This window comes from Gouania willdenowi, chromosome 2, assembly GCF_900634775.1.
Source record: "Gouania willdenowi chromosome 2, fGouWil2.1, whole genome shotgun sequence".
NCBI lineage: Eukaryota > Metazoa > Chordata > Actinopteri > Blenniiformes > Gobiesocidae > Gouania > Gouania willdenowi.
In genome coordinates, this window is record NC_041045.1 from 3,028,860 (window position 1) to 3,047,892 (window position 19,033).

The following is a 19,033-nucleotide window of genomic DNA, read 5'->3' on the forward strand; positions in this document are numbered from 1 at the left end:
TACAACGTTTACCTCTAATTAGCTTTACAGCTAGTTTAGCGGTGAAAGGACGAAAAAAAAAGTGTTTTAATGCAACACAGAGGAAAGTGAACAGATTCGAGCCATTGTAGGACGGCGATAAGAAAAGAAAAACGGAGAGAAAACGTCTGAGGTGTGAGCTTCAGGGCATTAGCTTATGATTGTGTGTTATTGTGTGAGAAAAGGCAGAGCAAAGATGAAATCAGAGATAGAATTAACCCAAAATACAATCATGAAGAAACAAGAGCCATCAACCGATCTCAGAGCACGATACGCAAATCATTCAGGCGGTCGAAAAAAGGCGGACCCGTTTCTTTTATCTCTGTTTTCTTTGTATGTACACATGCCTTTTTCTCAGGGCATTGATATAAACAGATATGCTATTTTCCAGTGTTGTAGTTCGTCTGGGATTTGGTCTCGTGATCCGAATGTTCTTTTGTCGGTGCTGCGAGCCGAGCCCTTTTTTTTATTTTATTTTTTTTTTTACTCCTTGATGTCGTCGAGCTTTGTGTGGATGCTGTTGTCACTGTGAACTTTGATTTCAATCGTATCCGGCTTGAGAGACTCTTTTCCATTTTCTTCCTTCAGCGGTAATTTCCTGTTGGATGAACAAAACAAAAAAACAAAAAGAAGAAAGAAGAGGTGTGAATTGTGCATGGTGTAGAAGTCAAAGCATATATACAACTAACAAGCACACGATTAAAGTCGGTTTTCACTAAAATCAATCACATACATCAAATGTGAAGCAGGGTAGTGTTTCTCCCTTAAGCCAGGTGTTCTCAACCTTTGGATCAGGATCCTGTTTGGGGTCGCCGGATGCCTTCAAGAAAGTAAGAATATATTTTGAACAATTTGAGCCCATTTTTGCTTATTTTTACAGTTTTGCTGCAACTACACCAAACTTGCCATATTTTAACCTATTTTCATCATTTATTCTTGCCATATTTGCAACTTCAGTCCCATTTCTGCCCCTTCTCCATCAAATTTCAATGCCTTTTCAGCACATTTTTCTACTTTCAAGACATTTTCCACCACTTTTCCCACCCAATGTTGCATATTTTGACCCATTTTTGTCCCTTTTCACCATATTTCATGCTGATTTTTGCCAATTTAACCACATGCACGAATTTTCATGCCCAATATTTGCCAGTTTAAACTAATTGTTCCAATATTGACACTTTGAACCGTTTTTAACACTTTTTCTGTCCATTTTTTGCCACTCTAATTTGTAACTTTTAACCAGTTTTTGTGGTTTTTAAAACCCAATTTTTTTTCATCATTTTTGGTCACTTTTAACCCATTTTATTTCTAAGTAAAACCAGGATTTCCATCTTTAAGATGACTATAATAATAATAAACGTTCCTGGATAACAGTGGATATTATTCAGATGAATTAATAAATGTGGTTATCACAAATTCATAGAACAATAGACCATCATTTTACTGACTTTGTGGATGGACCCCAAAAATCTCTCCCCTTTATTCCCCCTTATAGATGGTCCTGTCTCCACATGACTGTTCTTCAATGTTCATGTCTGTGTTCAACCACCTTCAGCTACAGTGGGGGTCCCCGCTCTCTGGAACCTTTATTTTGGGGGTCGTGGGCTGAAAAGGTTGAGAACCACTGCCTTAAGCGCGTGCAGGCTTAATGATTTTCATCTATAAATGAGTGGCTACAATTGAAAATAAAGACGCTGGATTTAATTGTAAAGAAAAAGCTGAAGGTATATCAATAAAATCTCTACTGAGCAGCTTAGCTTAGCTTCCTATTCAGGTCTCCTTTGGTTTGGTAGTGTTTGGATTATTATCATTTTCATTCTGTGGATCCATCTATCAAAGTCAGAGCCTAATTTGACCTACTATTACATTAAATCCAGCCCCACAGTTTCTTATGTACAAATTCCAGTCCGGTCCTGGAAAAATGACAAATCAAACTGTGTCAAATGTAGCCACTCAACTACAAAAAACCAACCCCTTATTTTATTTTACTTTTTTTTTTTAAATGGACAAAATCTCAGTCAAAACATAAAAACACAATTTAAAATTAATCAAATAAACAAAAAAGAAGATTTTGTCCAGTTTTTCAATAACGGGTTAGGATTTTATAACAACAAAAACAGCACAAAATGTGACCAAGCAGCGCTTTTATTGCCCCGTTTTCCTCAGGATCTCCATTCAGTTGGATTGAAAGGTCAAATTTCCAATAATTTTGTTATTGTGAATGTGATTTTCCTGCTCCAATGAGGCTGGTCTGTATAGTATTTGATGCCACTATCGAGTGACATTTCTACCCAAATGCTTTTGGGTGAAAATTTCATTTGGGATGTTGAAAATCATAGAATTTAAATGTTGCAGTTGCTCACTAAATTTCCCAAGTTAGCTGTGGCTAGCATAAAAGGTAACGGAGTGGAGTGGAATCAGCAATCAAACACTGAGGTATAACTTAATGGTTCCTGTTGTAATACTTCATGTCCTTCATTGGCAAAAATACATCAACAAAAGACAAAAAAAGTGCTCAAACTTCATTTTTATCAAATCAAATGTTTTGGATTATTTTGGAGTATATAGTGCAGGTGAAATGATTGAGAAACTATCACTATTACCTCGAGTCAAGTTCTGATTCAGCCTCAGGATGTAATTTAGCTTTGCATCAGGAGGCGTGTGGAAAGTGAGCAGGAAGCAAACGTTCTGCTCAGTGTGATCTCAGGGTATCTGTATCCAGCTGCCAGCGGGTCGGCTATAACACGCGTTAGCTAAGGGCTACTTATTCCTCGGGTTCACGGGGTCCTGCTGCCTCCGTCTCCTCTTAACCATTCCAAAGACATCCGACACGTCTGAGGAGCATAAAGCATCGGATCGCTGACACTTCCAGACAAAAAGTTCTGCTCCATCCCCTCTGAGCTATATAAGTCAGAGTCATTTGCATTTTCAAGGTTTCGCCTTTTGAGCTGCGGGTAGACTGTGCAGGCTGATAGAAAGAGATCTATTGTTTCTCCAGGTCTCACATGTCATTACATTTGCAGGAGTACACTTTAAATCACAATACAGTTGATGCTTTACCAAGAAATGTTCAAACATTTGTCATAATGTAAACGACTGGCTTAGTGAGTGTGATATAAATATCCAGTTAAACTGAGAAACCTCATTAAAGATGCATTCTGATGCTCCAAAGAGTAGTATAGAGTATTTAAAGTAGCAGCAGTGTGTTGGGGTCTGTTGTGTGTTGCAACTGAACACCCCTTTCTTTTAGTTCACATTTAATTTTTCTATTTATTGTTTTTTTTACCTTAGTTTTAACAGGTTGGTCATTGAGTTCTCATTTAGATATATATGTAACATACAGGATATGTAAAAACAACCCACATTGTTGTTAACATTTTCTTTTTTTAATAAAACCTGAAATGCAATAACTGGTAATTATTGTAATAAAAGTGCTGAGCCCGAAATGTAATTAAAATAAATAAATAAAAAATAAATAAAACTCAAAATGTTACAACTGTTAGAACTTGTAAATATTGTAAAAAGATGCTGAGCCGTTTTTATCTATACTAGTACAGTGCCCATCAGAAGTATGTATTAATATAGTGGGAGGAGCTTAAGTAGAGTTGTCATTTATTGCCAAATGAGTATGTGTTTGAAGGTTGGACGTACAAAGAGGTGTACATACTCTGTAGTGTTATAAAGGGCTTTATTTGTGGGTGCAAAATAAAATAGCGTGTGCAATTTCAAAGGTTTAATTCTATGGAACATGCACAAGATGATGAATTGATAAAAGTTTGCACCAAAGCGGCGATTTGAGTAGAATCTGATAAAAGACATACATTTGTACAAATAAAACTATTTATTTAGCATTTCTTAGTGCAGGGGTGATTATCGTGTGTGTGTGTGTGTGTGTGTCAAAGCTCATGTTGAATGGCTCCTTTTCTGAAATATTAACTTCAATAACTTTTAGCAGTACAAAAAAAAAAAAAAGTTTTTAATATTGACCTTTTTTAAATCCAAACAAACTGCGACACAGTGACGTCATGAACCGGAAATACCGCGCTCAATACCGAGAGGGAGCCGTAATCTTAAAATGAACGTTTTGCAACACCAAATTAGTTTTATTACATTTTTTAATTACATTTCAGGTTATTTATTATTAATAATAATAATAATTAGGGTCTTGTTACATTTCTGGTGGTCGTTACACATCAGGCTCTAACATGGCAGCATGTGGATCATATCACTCTCGGATCAGACAATGGCATCACTATGACAAATATTTTACCTGTACTCATCAGGTATTCATGGTGAACATTTACTCACACCCATGGGGAAGTCTGATCCCGAATGTAAAACAGTTGCCCTGAGTGATGCTCTACCTAATAATCCCACACGTTGCCAAAGCTGCTGGAAGTTAAAGTTTCTGCACACTCGAGTCTATTTCATGTCTCATTAGTTTCATGCAAAGCTAGATTGAGCGCACGTTGGGGTGGGGAGGCTTTCCAAACACATTAAAAGGTTTGGCTATTTGCTGGGAGTGGATGACAAGTCCGTACGGTCCTGAATAATCCCAACTGCTTTCAGATAATAGAGACAAATGCAAAATTGAGCTGAGGGTTGGAGCTGAACTTACATCTTAATTATAAACTGATCTCCTCGTGCAATGTACTGGTTCAAAATGTCTCCATTCATTAGCCAATTCATACCACTGCAGCATAGTTCGCACTGGAGTTTGCTTTGTCTCCGCGCGTGTTGAGTTCAACTTCTCGTCAGCGCAATCAGGCTTTTTATTGTTTATTAGGAAGGTTGTGTGCGGGGGAGGAAATTAGATTGAAGCGTTAAATTTGGGCTGATAATTGAAAAAAAACGGTTTATGACAGCTTTATATTCACGGTGGGAGAGATGGATGGTTGTTATCTGCAACAAAAACAATCAGCAGCAAACTGGGAGCTGAACGGGAGTTCGACCAAAAACAACCAAACAAACCATTTAACACAAAAACCACTCAGACCTATATATATATATATAAATATATATATACTGTATATATATTTATTATATTTGGCACCTACAAACAAGCAAGAATTCTGGCTCTCATAAACCTGTTACTTCTTCTTTAAAGAGTAACCAAACCCCTGCTTTCTCTTGACCTGCCACTAGGAGGGGGAATTTAAAAAAATGCCTTGGTTATGGGCGGGGCTCGTGGGCCAGTTAAGACACGCCCAGTCTATACTATAAAATCTCCAATGAACAATCTATGCTATGCTAACTAGCTACTCATAACTCAATCCAACCTACTCACCACAGATTGTAGAGCCCACAGGTGCTAGTTTTTATAAAAGGGGCGGGGCTAACAGTGCTTGTTTGTGACGCAAGATGGTTCCAAAACGTCACATGGTCTTGTTCTCAGCCAATAGAAAAAATCAATTGTAACCGTTCAACCCATAGAGTGCAGTCACTGACATTTTACAACTAAATACGCCAAATTGAAAGACTTTGACTAAAATGTTGAGACACCTTCAAACAGTCAGACTATAACCTCCGCCATGGCCAAGACCAGACAGTGGTCTAAGAACACCAGGGTAAAAATTGTACTGTACATGTTATTATTATAATTAATAGTGTAAGGTTCACTGAACAGACTGGTCTCTGATTGGTTGGGTTGTATAATGTCTCCATTACCCTTGGAAATGCACAAAATCTAAATAGCGCAATAAAAACTGGTAATGGAAACACCTGACTTTAAAAAAAAAAAAAAAAACAAAATATCAAATATCGCTAAAAAGTTTTGACGCTTTCGTGAGGAGGTTTTTCAGACGTTTCGATATTGAAACACGTCACAAAAACACTTTTATCTCCATCTCTGAATGCGCTTTTATCTTCTCCAGCCAATATTTGATCAAAGCCAACCTACAGGATCTCACGGCGACTGTGAAAGCAAGACATTTTAGTGGGAGTAGAGCAGCTGATAGACCTTGGCCTGTTTGTGCAGGGATCAGACACCATCTTAGCTGACCTGTTAAAGAAATGAGCTGAAGGAGTATGAACAGAGGGAAGACGAGAAGAGTTTGATCGCACCCCCTGTGTAAACTCCGACATGCTTATTCCGAAAGCCTTTTAGCTCCTCAAGACGACCAGCATGTTGTTTGCCTTGGCAATAAAAGGAAGGACCGCGAGCTCACACTTAATTAAATGTCAGACATTTCAGTCTCCTGCCGCGGAATTACAAATGTGAGGGCCCCCTCTGCATGACAACGCCACAAACTGTGTTCTTGCCCTAACAGTTTGCACAGCAACAAGCCCTCAGATCCCTGAAATAATGAGTTTTTACAAACGGCAAAAAGCACAGAAAAAAAGATAATCATACTAACTGATTCAAATCCAAGATCGTTTGCTTAAAAAAAAAAAAAAAAAAAAAAAAAAGGTTAAAAAAGTTGAAATTGCTTCTTGAATGTTTGATTTTATCTCCAAAGTAAACAAAAACATATTCACGCATTGCATTGTGGGACATGGAGTCACAGAGACAGGTGCATACAACTGTTTTTACTTAATTCTGATTTAATGGGAGATTTATTGGGGAACAAACTAGAATAAAAATGGCGTCAGGCCTTATTTGGTGAAGAAACAACAATTCTATGCATCTGTCTTTGGAACTCGACATCCCATAATGCAATGTGCGGAAAATGTCAACAAAAGGAGTGTTTAAATTCAAACTTTTTCCTTTATTTTCTAAGTAAATGATGTTTAATTCACTGATCTAAAAACAATTATCAGGAGTAGCAGCTTTCATTTAAAGAAGTAATTAAAATGTTATCTAGTCAACATTAAATTGAAGAATCAAATAATAAGGATAAAAAATAATAAAACTTATCAGCTAAGCACACTGGGCAAATTGTTGGCAGTTTCCATGGAAACAGTTGACTGACACTTGAGGGCTGATGCTGCTAGGAGACATGTTGTGAAGGTGTGTGTAGCCCATCCTAGCTTTGCATCACTGGTATTAGCCCTGAACTTATCAGACTTTATAAAACAATCATTCTGATTTCAACCAAATGTTACTATGCAGCAAATTCCCTTTTAGTCTGATATGAGTCAAAACAAATGAAATAAAACATTCAACACAGATAGCGCCTGAAATAAATCCTTTACACTTTGGATTCAGGACATGGGATCACATGATATGATGAGTAACTGGACTTAAGCATATACTGGTAAATCTTCTTTAGTTGATTAAAAGCAATATATATTGCTTTATATATTATACTGTATATATGTAACAATTCACTCAACTCCTGATAAGATTCGATTCACGATACTGGGTTCACGATACGATTCTCTCACGATTTATTTTACAAAATGGGACTGTAGACAAATGATGACTCAAAAATATTTTCAGTATATATATATATATATATATATATATATATATATATATATATATATATATATATATTTCAGTAATATAGAAAATACTGTATTATTTTCCTTTTATTTTTCATTGTCAAAAGAATCCCTTGATAAACTATTCAAAACAATGCAATTTAAATTAAAAATAAATCTTAAATGAAATAAAGGAATAATACAAATGAAGAAGCCTATTATTTTAAATTCTTGTTCTATAGTAAACAATGCAAAGCTGCATAATTGTTCTTTTTCTTTTTAAAAGTTCAACTGAAAATGTATTTTGTGCCTTAACAATTGGACAGTCATTTCACTGTATTTACGTCAGATATTTGTTTGAACCAGCCGAGGGCGCTGGTAACCCAATGGTTGGTTGGCATGCATATATTCATGCAGTGAAGAAGAGATGCTATGCTAGCAGACAGAGCTAATAGAAAAACGTGACTTTTACAGATATTCACATAATATTACAGATATTCTTTCGGTTCTAAAGGGATTAGGAATCATTTATGAACATGTTTAAGAGTAGAAGGCGGCCAGAAAGAGAGAAGTAGGAGATCCTGCCCGCCACCTATGCTTCTGGGCAAGAGAAGGATTAATATATAGCGCCCTCTGTTGTTTAAAAAAAGTACTACGATTCAATTTTCAGAGCATCGATATGAACCGTGATACCTATGAATCGATTTTTAACTGCCTTACGATTAATCGTTACATCCCTAATATATATATATATATACCCAACATTTGCAAAACTGCACCTGCATATCAACTAAAAGTTGTTCTCATGAATCCTCTGATAAGGATTTACTCACAAACAAATGTCGAAGGTGGAAATTTGAAAGTTTGTGTCGTCAAATGGTCACGTGAGTCGGGTGTGGATAAAGTTTCGCGGATTGCATTGTGGGATTTGAAGTCCCACAGAAGAATGAAAGGACAACGCCGAAGTGAATATGTGTCTTCAAGAAACCGTTGTTTTTCCTGCAGTCTGTGCCTTCTCCTCGCCCTCTGCTCTATTTTTTTTATTTATTTTTTAACAGTTTCATGGATTATTTGTGGGAATCCTGTGACAAAAAGCCAACTAGAAAAAGTGAAATTATGCAGAAGTTGTCAAACAATACATTTAATTCCATGTCATTGTAGACGAATAAAAATATTCTTTTGAAATATAAAAGGAGAGTAAAAATAAAACTAAATCAAATAGCGATAAGTTATCGTTTTATTTTACTTTTTATACTAATGATTCCTGCAAAGTGACCAGCCTATCACATTTCTTCTTCTTCATGTTTGTTGGAAATTAAAATTCTAAAAGTGTAATTCAAATTGTGTGGTGACCAAATAGAAGAAAAAAGTGGTTGAGCAAAATTATAAGTTTAATAGACCACCAATAATGCAAATAATGCGCACATTTAAATTAAAGCCTCTTTTCCTCTTAGTGTTTAGGAAGGTAAATGTGATCTTTGTAATATCTTTGGTGTGTTTGTTGTGCCAAAAGCTAAGAAAGTATCAAAAAGATGTAAACATAGTGCTGGAGTCAAAGTGTGGAACGATCAAATGTTGACTTATACGATGGATTTCCTTTACTGACAATGAGGTGATGAGTATTTTTTTTATTTGTTGTTTAGTGTCAGGCTCAAATTAAGATATATGTATTTCACGTGTGGTGTATTTTCCAAACTATGCTCTTGTTTCCCTCTATGTTGTTACCAAAGACAATGTGTCTCCAAACTGTCAAAAACTCAAGGACAATTGAGTGACAGCAGACTGGCTTTTTCTATGTGTCTGCCATTGTTGTCAACACAGTCCCTTCTTACAGCTGCAGGATGACAACGCCTTAACTATAATCTCACATTCTGTCTTCTGAGTTTCTTTTGTGAATCATCAGGTGAGCGTGAAGACGCTGTAAAATCTGTCCCACCTTCAAGTCCAATCTGTCACTGCATCCTCGCTCCAAACTTTGCTAAGTCTCGAAAAGCCGCAAACACTTCTTCAGTGTCACGACACAGGCTTCACCCACCTCTCATGTCTTATCTCTGGGTAAATTAAACACTCATTGAGCAAATGTATTCGCACAGACATGTCATTATAAAGGATTTTTGTTTATACTCTTTGTGCAAAGCCTGAGCAGAATGAAGCTGAGGGAGAAAATAGGAGGACAAATAAGTCAAAGTGTGATTTTTCCAGCAGGGGATTATCTTCTACCAGCACTCGTAGTTTTATTACTGATATGACTTCTTTATCTACCAGCCGGTCTTATTTTACCGCTGCTATTATTTTTACTCTTTTGTAGGCAACATGTGCTGCTATATTGTGTATTAATAAAGAAAAGAAACATTTACTTCCACTATTTCTACCACTGTTGTTATTACTACCACAACTATTAATTGTTCTTCTTCTTCTTGTACTGCATTAGCTTATCATTGGCAATAGCATTATCTAGCATTAGCTTAACAATAGCATTAACCTAGCATCAACATTTACAATAGCATAACAATAGCATTAGCCTAGCATTAAAATTGACCTAGTATTAGCTGTAACATAGCATTATCGTTAGCCTAGCAATCGCGATAACCTAGCATTAACATTACCATAGCAGTAGAATTAGCCTAGCATTAGCCTAACATTAACATTGACCTAGCATTAGTTTGAACCTAGAATTAGCTTAACAATAGCATTAACCTAGCATTAAAATTGACCTAGTATTAGCTTTAACATAGCATAATCGTTAGCTTAGCAATAGCGATAACCTAGCATTAACATAAACATAGCAGTAGAATTAGCCTAGCATTAGCCTAACATCAACATTGACCTAGCATTAGCTTTAACCTAAAATTAGCTTAACAATAGCATTAACCTAGCATCAGCATTTACATTAGCATAACAATAGCATTAGCCTAGCATTAAAATTGACCTAGTATTAACTTTAACATAGCATTATCGTTAGCCTAGCAATAGCGATAACCTAGCATTAACATTAACATAGCAGTAGAATTACCCTAGCATGAACCTAACATTAACATTGACCTAGCGTTAGCTTTAACCTAGAATTAGCTTAACAATAGCATTAACCTAGCATCAACATTTACATTAGTATAACAATAACATTAGCCTAGCATTAAAATTGACCTGGTATTAGCTTTAACATAACATTATCGTTAGCTTAGCAATAGCGATAACCTAGCATTAACATTAACATAGCAATAGAATTAGCCTAATATTAATATTTACTTAGCATTAGCTTTAACCAAAAATTAGCTTAACAATAGCATTAACCAAGCATCAGCATTAACGATAGAATAACAATAGCATTAGCCAAGCATTAAAACTGACCTAGTATTAGCTTTAACATAGCATTATCGTTAGCTTAGCAATAACCGAGCATTAACATTAATATAGCAATAGAATTAGCCTAGCATTAGCCTAACATGAACATTGACCTAGCATTAGCTTTAACCTAAAATTAGCTTAACAATAGCACTAACCTAGCATCAGCATTAACGACAGAATAACAATAGCAAAAGACGGCAAAAAGGATTCCAAAAACAAAATGACAATGAAAGTTAAAACAAAGTGACTCATAAGCACACAACAATAATACACAGACAGATGGAAAAGTATACCAAAAGACAAAGAAACTTCACAAAATGATCCCAAAAACCCACAAAACTACACAAAATACACAGAATGACTCAAAAACACACAACAAAAATATACAAATGATCCCAAGAACCAACAAAACGACACAAAATTAGATGAAAATACACAGAATGACACAAACACACACGAAGCAACAACACAAATACAGAATGACAACAAAACACACAAAACAACAAAAAAACAGCATAATGGAAAAAAACCTCAAAGCAACAATAAAAATACACAGAATGACAGAAAAATACCTCACAACAAAATTACACATACAAAACAACAAAAATACACACGAGGAGAGAAAAATACACAAAATTACAACAGAAATACACTAAAGGAAACAAAAGTTCCCAAAATGACTCACAGAATGACAGGAAAATATACCAAACGACAACAAAAATACACAAAATGAGTGAAAACACACACAAAACAACAAGTATACACAATAACCATTCTTCTTTCCTGTATTCATGCTCAGATTGGTTATTATTCTAAATCCTGACATGAATGTTGATTAAATAATTAAAACAGTTTTGTGGGCGCACAAAGTTGTTTTTCACTGATATAAAGTATTTTAATCAGAAAGTTCTTTAACTGTCAATTAGGGATGTAACAAATCACTCAACACCCGACACGATTCGATACACGATACTGGGTTCACGATACGATTCTCTCACAATTTATTTTACAAAATGGGACTGTAGACAAATGACTAGAAACTACAAAATACTGTACTATTTTCTTTTATATTTCATTGTCAAAAGAATCCCTTGATAAACTATTCAAAACAATGCAATTTAACTAAAAATAAATCTTGAATGAAATAAAGTTATAGTACAAATGAAGAAGCCTATTAATTTAAATTCTGGTTCTATAGTAAACAATGCAAAACTGCATAATAGTTCTTTTTCTTTTTAAAAGTGCAACTGAAAATGTATTTTGTGCCTTAGCAATTGGACATAAAAAAAAAATTGTCTGCACTGTATTTACATCAGATATTTGTTTGGACCAGCAGAGGGCGCTGGTAACCCAGTGGTCGGTTGGCATGCAGTTATTCTAACAGTGAAGAAGAGATGGTATGCGCTAGCAGACAGAGCTAATAGAAAAACGTGACTTTTACAGATATTCACGTAATATTACCGATCTTCTTTCGGTGGTAAAGGGGTAAGGAATCATTTATGAACATGTTTAAGAGTAGAAGGCGGCCAGAAAGAAAGTAGTAGCAGATTCTGCCCGCCGTTTACACTTTTGGGCGAGGATAAATATATAGCGCCCTCTGCTGTTTAAAAATGTTCAGAGCATCGATGTGAACCGTGATACCTATGAATCAATTTCTAACTGCCTTAAGATTAATCGTTACATCCCTACTGTCAATACTTCTTTAACTCATTCAATGTCAGCCATTTTCAGAATTTCTATCCCCCTCAGTGCCAGCCGTTTTAGAGCATTTTGACTGAATATTTTGTACTATGATCAACTACTAGATGTATGCCTTGGCTCACCCCATTATTACTATACACACACATATTGACAAAATTATTGACAACGTTGCTGATCTTTAGGATGCATTAGCCTTCGCACTATTGACAGCTTGCTGATGTAGTGGGAGGGGTCGGCGCTTTGTATTACTTTGTGCATGATCTCATTAGATGCCCGTCAGCAGGGTGGGATGATGACTCACTGAGAAACATTACTTCACTGCTCTCTCAGCTGCAGCCATGATCTACATTCCTAATGTGGAAACGCACAAATACTAGAAAAAGAACTTACAGAATTAGCCTCTGACATGAGTCATTGACCCCTACCAACACACACCACCACTAGCCCCCATCAGTCAGCATCTATTATCCGTATTTCTATGTTAACAACCTATGTCACATCACAGCAGTCTATGTCATAACCCAACACTCAAAAACACTGCTTTACACAAATTATTCATTACATTTGTATTTTATTACTGTTTATTTAGAATTTCAGTGTCTTATATTCAGTGTTGGGAGTAACTAGTTATTTTTGTAATATATTACAGTAATTTATTCCTTTTTGAAGTAACTCAGTAGTGTAACTCATTACAAAAGTAAAAAGTGGTAATATATTGCAAGCTACAACTCAAGTTACATGCATATTTAATTTAAATGCACTGTTTTCTCACTGTTTGCAATTATTTGAGGGTTAAAAAAGATGATAATTATAGTTAAATATAACTTATTGGGAATATAAAAGAGCTTTCTGCTCCTGAAACAGCAGAAGTATTTGAAACAAAACTTAAACCAACGTTATTTGAACACTATCAGAGTGATATAATTAGTGTTCTGGACCAAAATTAAACTCAAAGTAGTGTAACTAAAGACAGTAATATTGTAATACAAATATATTACATTTTCATCCCAGTAACTAGTAATATAGATATATTACAAGTTTAGAGTAACTTATCCAACACTACTTATATTATTATTGCAGCAGATTAGTCAATAAAATCATTCACTTTGGTATAAAAGCATGAAATTTGGCACAGATACTCTCTAAGGTCCACTGTCATCTTGAAAAATATAATATATAATATAACCAAAAAATGATCGGATCGGCCCCAAACGAGGTGTCAGCGGAAAGGGCTGGTCCTTGAGCAGTATGAGCTGGCACAATTTGTCACTAATCTTGGCGTATTTTCAACATTCAATTCTAGAAAGAAAGAAAAATGTCTTTGTGATTGCCAGAGATTTGTGATATTGAAATGTATTATATCATACAGTGTACAGCAGACATAGGCAACTGGTGGCCAGGGGGCCACATGTGGTCCTCGCTCAAATTCTGAGCGGCCCTTGAAGTAAATGCACAAAATGAGTTAAAAACACATAAAAAATTACAGGAACTAGACAACTTAAATGCACAAAATGACTCCAAATACACACAACGGCAAAAATACATAAACAAAAATGATAAAAATACAAAACCGACAACAAAAAAAACAGATGCTTGGATAATTGGGGAAAAAAAGGCTCCAAAATCATGAAATGAGAGTAAAATATGCTAAATGACTTCAATAACACACATAAAATGACAGTAAAAACACACAAGACAACAACAGAAAGTGCAAAATGAGAAATAAACGACACAAAATGACCACAAGAAATAAAACAAAACAACAAATTATACCAAAAACTCATGAAATGACAACACTACCTTAATGTTCTAATGCTCAGATTGGTCATTATTCTAAATACTGACATGAATGTTGATAATGTGGCCCTCGGATCAGAAAATCACTTTTTTGTGGCCTTGCCGTGATAAAAGTTGCCTACCTCTGGTATACAGTATAATATACAGCAATAATAACAGTCATTGTATCAATATTACTGTCCAAGCATGAGACCTAGACCGTTACATAAACCTGATCAGTTCATTGTTCACTGTTCTGGATGATCCTTGTGTGTTTTACACTTTGAAACGTAATCCCTGACTGGCTTTTCTGAAGCTCTGGTTCCAGCCCACGCACCCTATGTTTGACACGCAATATAACAGATCTACGCTGCACTTTGCCTGTCCGGAGTATTTGAAAGCCCTCGTTGCTCTGAAATGAGAAGTTGCGCATTTTAATGTCAGTCTGTGACCCTGATTTGTATTTTTAGTGCTACTTGGCTAACTTTTACAGAGTAAGACAGCCATTAAAAAAAAAAGCCATAAACATAACATAAAGCCTCACATGGGCCGTAAAGTCTGATGTGAGAGTCTGCTGCAGCTTCTGCAAACTGTGTATACAGACAGCGCCGGTTGGAGATTGAGCATGACTCAGCAAAAGTCAACCCCCCCCCACCACCCCCCCAGTGAGCTGGCACACTGACAGCTCCGACACTAACGGCACAGACAAGGCGAGCCAATAGGGTTCTAAAACCTTAAATTTAAATTATTCATAGGTAATTAGGTTAATATTAAACATTTTTTTATAACTTTAATTTATAACTGACCCCCGACTCTGATGCACACAACACACAACCACACACAGACACAACATAACACAAAGTTAATCTCCATGCAGCCACGTGATGTGTGCACACGTTCACGTCACACTGGATGACAGGATGTTAGTGAAAAAAATAAAATCAGAGACATACTGTGGCTGAAAGCGGGGTTGGGCGGCTCTTGTAGGTGTACCTATAGTAAATAGTAAAGATAAGGCTACTTTCTCATTCATAGTCAATGGAAATCTCAGCTTTTAAAGAACATTAGGAGCTTCCATAATCATTCCCAAAGAATAAAGTCTGAATGCAGATTGTTGTGACCCATGTTGCCAAGATAAGAGCAAGAATTGAAGTCAGATTTAACATAACTGTGTGTTTACATGTTACCAAATCACAAAAGGAAAGAACACAGGTTGATACACCCACAGCAGACGTTCCCTCTAAATGCATGAATGATCTGTGAGCGGGAAACACTGTCACAGCACCGAACCGATCCGAAAAATCAGCTCTGCTCTCTGAGACACATTTAGGAACAAAAGCAGGTACTTACAGGTACGCCGCCTTGCCTTCCTCCATGTCCTTGCCTTTGCCGCTGGTGGTGGTTTTCTTGCTGCAGAGCGTGCGCGTGATGCACATGAGCAGACCGCAGTGTCGCAGGAAGAAGCAGCTGATGTCCACCAGGACCAGGAGCAGAAGCAGAGCTCCTAAACCCAGGCCCACCACCGCTCCCAGTCCCAGGCCGCTGAACAGGGATTCTGCTAAGGCAGTGAAGCGCGCACACACACACACACACACAGCACAGCACAAAGATAGAGGACTGTTAGCAAATATGCATCATCATCATCATCATCATCCTCCTGCTGTTTGTATTCTAAGTTAAAAGAGTCTCTGTGCGTCTACATGTGGTCTCTCATTGTAAACATTTGTCAGCACAAGCTTAGTGATTCTAAACACACGCATGTGTTCACACACCCTAAAAAATATACTTTCTGTTTCAAGGTCAATGAATTCCTCTGCAGACACCTGGATGTGTTCCAAACCACAGATTAGTCCTAATCCACAATTCCTCGACTCCATGCAATCCTCAAGAGCTCCATTATTAGTGTAAATCCTCCAAATCTCCAAAAAACAAATCAATTTCTGGCTCACAGAGCCAGAAATTGATTTGTGTTCTGTTGACTTTGTTGGACAAAGTCAACAGAACACCGAGCAAAACGAACCGAGACCTTGGAGTGGACATTTGTTTGGTTTATTAAAAGTTCAGGAGCTACTTTTATTACAAAAAGCTAGGGCTGGGAAATATATCGAGTTTCAAAGTAGATCGAGTTTTCTATTTTGGCGATAGACAATTACATTATATATATATATATATATATATATGTTTCTTATACCTTCTTTTGTGTTAAAATACTTGTTTTAGCACAGACAGATAGATTTCTGAGTGTGTCCTAACCCAGACATTCCCCATAACAAGCCAAACTAAAGAACTCACTCACACATGCTGTCCCTTAAAGGAGAACAAGCCAAAAGTGGCACATATTGTGCAACTGTTTGTTATTAAATGTGTCTGTGTGACATTTAGCGTTAAAATTGTCTTTCTGGTCAAACACAAAATATAGAGATTTATAGCATATATCGCCATATTGCCCAGCCCTACATACAGCTCTATAGGTTTCTACACTCGTCACAGGTTTGTTGTGTGTATACCAGCGTCATATGTGACAGTGAGCAGAAAGAAAACATGATCGGACACTTTTGATTATCATCATTATTAATCCCAAGGGGATTAATAACGTTTTCTCTTTACAACAGCTCCAAAAGTGAAGGCATTATAGCACGTGTCAAACTCAAGGCCCGGGGGCCAAATATGGCCCTTCAGAGCATCCGATTCAGCCCACAGGAGAAAGTGAAAAAGAATCATTGTGTAAATTACCAAACAATTCAGTTGAAAGAACTCTTAATTTTTCCAAAATCCTGCAATTTTTCTCAAATTATTCCACAACTAAATAAGAATTGGTGAAAAAATTAATAAATCAAAGGACACTGAACTATCTGTCACTTATTGCTTAGATATTGTTGATGCCGCTCATATTTGAAGTCTAATTTATAGCCGGAAGTGCAAACTTGGGAACATTAATGTTGATATTGTTTTCCCGCCTAAAGCCTGTGGCCCCCACTGTGATCCAACTGCTCTGTATTTGGCCCCTGAACTAAAATGAGTTTGACACTCCTGCATTATAGCAAAGGCAAAACAACGCAAATAATCTAAAGCAGTCATAGGCAACTGGCGGCTCAGGGGCCACATGCGGCCCTCTGTCTAATTTTGTGCGGCCCCCAAAACAAAGTTGTAGTTCATGTAGTTGGAAGTTATATGAAGCCCAACATAACACACAAAACTCCAGAAACACAAACGACTACAGCAAAATGCACAAAGCGTTGACAAAAGAACACAAAACAACAACAGAGACTAAACAACCATTTAAACACAAAATGACTCCAAAAAAACACGATTTCTAAAGGACTTTAAAGACTCACAAAATGCCAATGAAATTGCACCAAATGACAAAAATATAATAAAAACACACTCGATAAACACACAAAAATGCAACAAAAATGTGCCTTATTGACAAGAAAATGGACAAAATCAATTTCTAAAAACCCACACAAAAGGACTATAAAGACAAAAGTCTTTGTTCTTTCCTGCGTTAATGCTCACGTTGGTCTTTAATCTAAATGCTAATGCTAATAATGTGGCCCTCGCAACAGACAATCCCATTTTTGTGGCCCCACTCTGCTCGACGTTGCCCATCTCTGATCTAAAGTAATAATTCTATTAACAGGAGTAATTAAAGATGTGCCTTCAACCTACAGACCCAGATAATGCTTAACACATGGATGGTATTGCAGATGGTGTTATAGATCTACTCATGTTATCTCCTCACTTGTTTGTGATGGTGGTTTGAATAAAAATGAATAAGAATCTGAAAGCGTATTGTGTGGTAACCAAACTTAAAGTGAGTGACAGGATTAAAGCTTTGCCTGTTCCATGACGGCAGCTTAGGACACAATTTATTCCAGTACGCTGCTTTCCTCCACCAATGGAACGCTGTTTTTTGTTCATATTGTGTCATTCCTACAAAGCTTGGTTAATTTGTGTGATGCGCGTCAGCTGATGCAAGGGATTCTGCGCCGTAGGCTCCATGTTTTGTCGTGGTTAAAAAGACCATGAATCCCATTATTACCTTTACTGCTAGCTACCTGCACCTAGCCAACAGCTAATACAAAAGGTCAGCCAGGTGTTTGTTTGTTGTTGGCTGCTGTTACATCCTTAATCAGATTAAAACTCCCACCTCATTAAACAGAGCCTATCTAATTCAAATAAACCCTCAGATCCCTTTTTAATTAGTATTTATGTAACCGTGACAATCTAATCTGACAATCCTAAAAGAATTTATTCACACTTCAAACCAAAATCCTTCATTTTAAAACTAAAAACCCTCAATTTTTTTATTTAAAATCTACCGTGACTGTTCTTTCTGAAATTATTAAGACTCTGCTTTAGGATAACCAACGCAAGACATTGATATAAGACGTTAAAATGTGTCATCCTGCAGCTCTGGTGGCTCTAATCTGGCTTCTCATATCAACATTGTGTTCAAATGAAATCCTTCATCTTGTTTTCACGTAGTTAATTTAATAGGATACATACAGGAACGTCGTAAATGTATGACTTATTACGGTAACATACATTTTTTTTAAAAAAAACTAAATATATAACTAATAATTCTTTGCATCCTGGGGGTTTGGGACTACTGAGATTACATAAAATGAGTGTGTGCCAAGGATACTTCAGGGTTTATAAAAACAGTTTAATATTATTAATATATTCAATTAAATAATAATAATAATAATAATAATAATAATAATAATAATGTGTGTGTGTGTGTGTGTAATGTAAAGAAGTGCAAGTCAGGCTGATTCTACCTGAGGTTAGAATACCTCTAAAAATATTGTACATATAAGCTTTA

General features: G+C 36.3%; 1 protein-coding gene across 8 annotated transcripts in view; it reads right to left on the reverse strand.

Annotated features, from left to right (window-relative positions):
- Positions 1-421: 421 nt before the first annotated feature.
- Positions 422-19,033, reverse strand: part of LOC114478280 (neural cell adhesion molecule 2-like) — a 277,638-nt gene continuing 259,026 nt past the window's right edge. For 2 of the 8 annotated variants that reach the window (XM_028471279.1, XM_028471270.1), the window contains exons 16-18: positions 15,556-15,760; positions 752-838; positions 422-616 (exon numbers count right to left, since the gene is read on the reverse strand). In XM_028471279.1, coding sequence (XP_028327080.1) covers positions 502-616; positions 752-838; positions 15,556-15,760 — 407 coding nt within the window. In that variant the 3' untranslated portion in view covers positions 422-501. Of the gene's footprint in view, positions 617-751; positions 839-15,158; positions 15,199-15,555; positions 15,764-19,033 lie in introns of all 8 variants that reach the window. The other 6 variants (XM_028471263.1, XM_028471253.1, XM_028471297.1 and 3 more) reach the window with 4 other exon arrangements.